A 4,074-nucleotide genomic window follows, 5' to 3' on the forward strand; every position below is an offset into this window, starting at 1 on the left:
TATTTTCATAAGTGGATGCATTTTATATATAACAGCGAGTTATAGTGGAGTTGTAAGTTATTGGTGGTGTTATTGTTGTTATTCTTCTTCTAAGCCAAATTGTTGATGAAGAAGAAGAGTGAATGGGTTTACTTTTGAATAATTTTAATAACAATTTTCCAGCTTATATTTGAAGAAAATGGATGTTGTAATATATTATAAGAGTGAAGAAATGAAGTGTTTTATTATTATTAATAGTAGTAGTGGTGGTAGTAGTAGTACACAAGAACACAAGGGTTGGTGCAGGAAGCCATCAGGCCTACACGTGGCAGTCCCTGTACGTTTTGTACAGGTGTCTGTTTCCACCTGTCAGCCCTGTCCAAACACTTGTCTAACACTTCAAAGCTCTGTAATGACTCATTCTGGATTTATACTGAGGATTAATACTGGCCAATTTGTACACACACACACACACACACAAATCAAGTACTGTTAACAACATAACTCAGCATTCTAGCAACAAAAGTTTATTCCAACACTTGAGTACAAAGTAACAACACACAAACACTAGTCACTCCAAGTCCCTCACACACCACCACCACATCCACAACACCTCACCCCCCACAGGTGTGTTTGGATGTGTCTGGCAACACCACTCTTGCTACACAAACACTGCCACAAACACCACACCTGTACTTCCTTACCACAGTGTGGGTGAGGATGTTTGTCAACATTACATTGCAGGATAAACCTTTTGGCCAGTCACCACACCACACCCACAAGTCACCACTGGTATTGCCAGCTGGTTTGTGGCAGTAATGTTGTGGCCAGTCACCACACCACACCCACAAGTCACCACTGGTATTGCCAGCTGGTTTGTGGCAGTAATGTTGTGGCCAGTCACCACACCACACCCACAAGTCACCACTGGTATTGCCAGGGCAAATCTTTTCCCACACTGCAGGCCTGGGAACTTTCTCTCCCTGTTTTCTGCATTATCTTGTTTCATTGTTTGGTGAGTGCAATGGCCCCAAGCCTGGGGTCTAAAGTTACACCCTAAGTAGTGTTACCAGTGTATCCGAGGGCTCTCTTCAGGACGGCAATCTTTCCCTTTGACCGCAGTTGTTTGTACCTCAAGGGCACTCGGGGGACCTGGTGTGGGTGAGGATGTGTCTATCAAGAGAACGCTTCCTGGTAAATCTTTTCCCACACTCCAGGCACTGGAAATTTCTCTCCCCAGTGTGGCTGAGGATGTGTGTGTCAAGGGAATCCTTCCTGGTAAATCTTTTCCCACACTCCAGGCACTGGAACTTTCTCTCCCCAGTGTGGGTGAGGATGTGTGTGTCAAGATGGCCTTTCCGGATAAATCTTTTCCCACACTCCAGGCACTGGAACTTTCTCTCCCCAGTGTGGGTGAGGATGTGTCCGTCAAGATGGCCTTTCTGGGTAAATCTTTTCCCACACTCCAGGCACTGGAACTTTCTCTCCCCAGTGTGGGTGAGGACGTGTGTGTCAAGGGAATCCTTCCTGGTAAATCTTTTCCCACACTCCAGGCACTGGAACTTTCTCTCCCCAGTGTGGGTGAGGATGTGTGAGGAGAGATGACTCTTCCGGGCAAATGTCTTCCCGCAGTGGTCACACTTGTGGTTCCTGCCGCCAGTGTGGGTGGCAGTGTGTTCAGTGGGGCCACTCCTGCCTCTCAGCCTTGTCTTGCCGGCATGGGAGAGGACGTGTCTGGCAATGGCAGCCTTGGTGGAGCACACTTTGCCGCAGTGGTCACAAGTGTAGGTCCTCACGCCTGGGGTCGCCTGCTGCTCCCAGCTGTTCCTGCTGCTGCTGCATGACGTCACATCCTCCATTGGAACACTGCTCCTGGGTGCGGCCAGTCCTGCAGGAACCCTGGGCCTGAGCCGAGGATGCACGGAGGGAGTCCCGTCGCTGGACGCCGACCTGGCACCTGTAACAGAGGAGGCCGTCACCACACAGACAGCAAAAGGCTTCCTGCCTCAGCCTCAGCCTAACACACAGCCTCCACAGACAAGATACACCTGGCACCTGTAACAGAGGAGGCCGTCACCACACAGACAGCGAAAGGCTTCCTGCCTCAGCCTCAGCCTAACACACAGCCTCCACAGACAAGATACATCTGGCACCTGTAACACAGGAGGCCGTCACCATACAGACAGCGAGGGGCTTCCTGCCTCGGCCTAACACACAGCCTCCACAGACAAGATACAAATGGCACCTGTAACAGAGGAGGCCGTCACCACACATGCCGCGAGGGGCTTCCTGCCTCAGCGTCAGCCTAACACAGCCTCCATACAGAGTAGGGCCACCACACAAGAACTGACTCTGTGCGGGCCACCACAGCCGTGCAAAGAGCAAGCCAATCAGTTTTTCTTGGTGGTAACTTGTGACAAAGAAGCAAGTGTTGACAACAGTGGTGCAGCGTTCTGAGTGGCCGGCCACTGACCTGAGGGGCTCTGGGGCAGAATGGAGAAGAGGACTTGCCAGCCACTGACCTGAGGGACTCTGGGGCAGAATGAAGAAGAGGACTTGCTGGCCACTGACCTGAGGGGCTCTGGGGCAGAATGGATGGGAGGACTTGCCAGCCAGACCCGAGGGATCTGGGGCAGAATGGACGGGAGGACTTGCCGGCCACTGACCCGAGGGGTCTGGGGCAGAATGGACGGGAGGACTTGCCAGCCACTGACCTGAGGGGCTCTGGGGCAGAATGGACAGGAGGACTTGCCAGCCACTGACCTGAGGGACTCTGGGGCAGAATGGACGGGAGGACTTGCCAGCCACTGACCTGAGGGGCTCTGGGGCAGAATGGACGGGAGGACTTGCCGGCCACTGACCCGAGGGGCTCTGGGGCAGAATGGACTTGCTGGTGGGGTCTTGCTGTCTCGCCACTGCCGTCCTGCTGGAAAACAAACAAACAAATAAAACAATGATAAACAAACAAACAAATAACAAAAATAAAACAAAAAGACAAAGAAGATTAGCTGATGTCCTGCGTTGCTGCCACTGTTGTGGCGGCAAAACTTTGTCAAAAAAACCTAACCTAACCTAAAGTTAACCTGACTTACCATAACATAATATAACAAATATAACACACAAAATAACCACACCTACCTTAACACAACTAACACCAAACAACCGGCACTAGTGTGCACGTGGGGCTCCAGGCTGGCTAGGCCTTGTCCGGCAGGTCTGAGTTGCCAGTTGCGTATTTTCCCTGCACTGTTACCAGGTCAGGCGAGGATACCCCCCCCCTCTCTCTCTCTCTCTTCTGACAAGACATATGATCACTATTACATAGCTAAATGTGCATAGTCTCTCTCTCTCTCTCTAGACTTGCCGGACGCTGCCTAGCCAGCCGGGGACCCCACATCGACTGTAGTGCCACACAGCCTAACCTAACCCAGCGCAGCAGTGCACAAGATGTCTGCCTATTATTCCCCAGGCAACACTTCACCAGGCAGGCAGCACCAGCAGACAGCCAGGCGGCGCCGCCACGCCTTGGGAATAAAAGAAATGAACAAACAAACAAACAAACCACAACAAGAGTGACGGTGACCACCACCTCAGTCACTCGCCTCCCGACATTGACTTGTTCCCCGCCCACCATTACCTGCACGCCCTCAGGTGAGGCCAGGGAGGCGCCGCCAGTCCGCCAGGTGGCCACAGGTGACCCAGGCCAGCTCAAATACAGGCGCAATCTGCCGCACACTCGGCGGGCCCTGACCACTGACCACAGCACCACGGGGACGCCGCCTCTGTTCCCTCCACCAGACACAGAGTAGACAGGTGACCAGGTGGCCACAGGTGACCCAGGCCAGCTCAAACACAGGCGCAATCTGCCGCACACTCGCCGTGACCTGACCACTGACCACAGCACCACGGGGACGCCGCCTCTGTTCCCTCCACCAGACACAGAGTAGACAGGTGACCAGGTGGCCACAGGTGACCCAGGCCAGCTCAAACACAGGCGCAATCTGCCGCACACTCGCCGTGACCTGACCACTGACCACAGCACCACGGGGACGCCGCCTCTGTTCCCTCCACCAGACACAGAATACACAAACGACT

General features: G+C 53.1%; 1 protein-coding gene across 2 annotated transcripts in view; it reads right to left on the bottom strand.

The window, feature by feature from the left end:
* Positions 1-490: 490 nt before the first annotated feature.
* Positions 491-4,074, bottom strand: part of LOC135096164 (zinc finger protein 2-like) — a 3,765-nt gene continuing 181 nt past the window's right edge. Inside the window, exons 1-3 of one of the 2 annotated variants that reach the window (XM_063997488.1) lie at positions 3,617-4,074; positions 2,743-2,902; positions 491-1,936 (exon numbers count right to left, since the gene is read on the bottom strand). The exon at positions 3,617-4,074 is cut by the window's right edge and continues 181 nt beyond it. In XM_063997488.1, the coding sequence (XP_063853558.1) occupies positions 1,113-1,936; positions 2,743-2,902; positions 3,617-4,074 (1,442 nt within the window). In that variant the 3' untranslated portion in view covers positions 491-1,112. Of the gene's footprint in view, positions 1,937-2,742; positions 2,906-3,616 lie in introns of both variants that reach the window. The other variant, XM_063997487.1, reaches the window with a different exon arrangement.

The sequence above is a fragment of the Scylla paramamosain genome, unplaced genomic scaffold, assembly GCF_035594125.1.
Source record: "Scylla paramamosain isolate STU-SP2022 unplaced genomic scaffold, ASM3559412v1 Contig3, whole genome shotgun sequence".
NCBI lineage: Eukaryota > Metazoa > Arthropoda > Malacostraca > Decapoda > Portunidae > Scylla > Scylla paramamosain.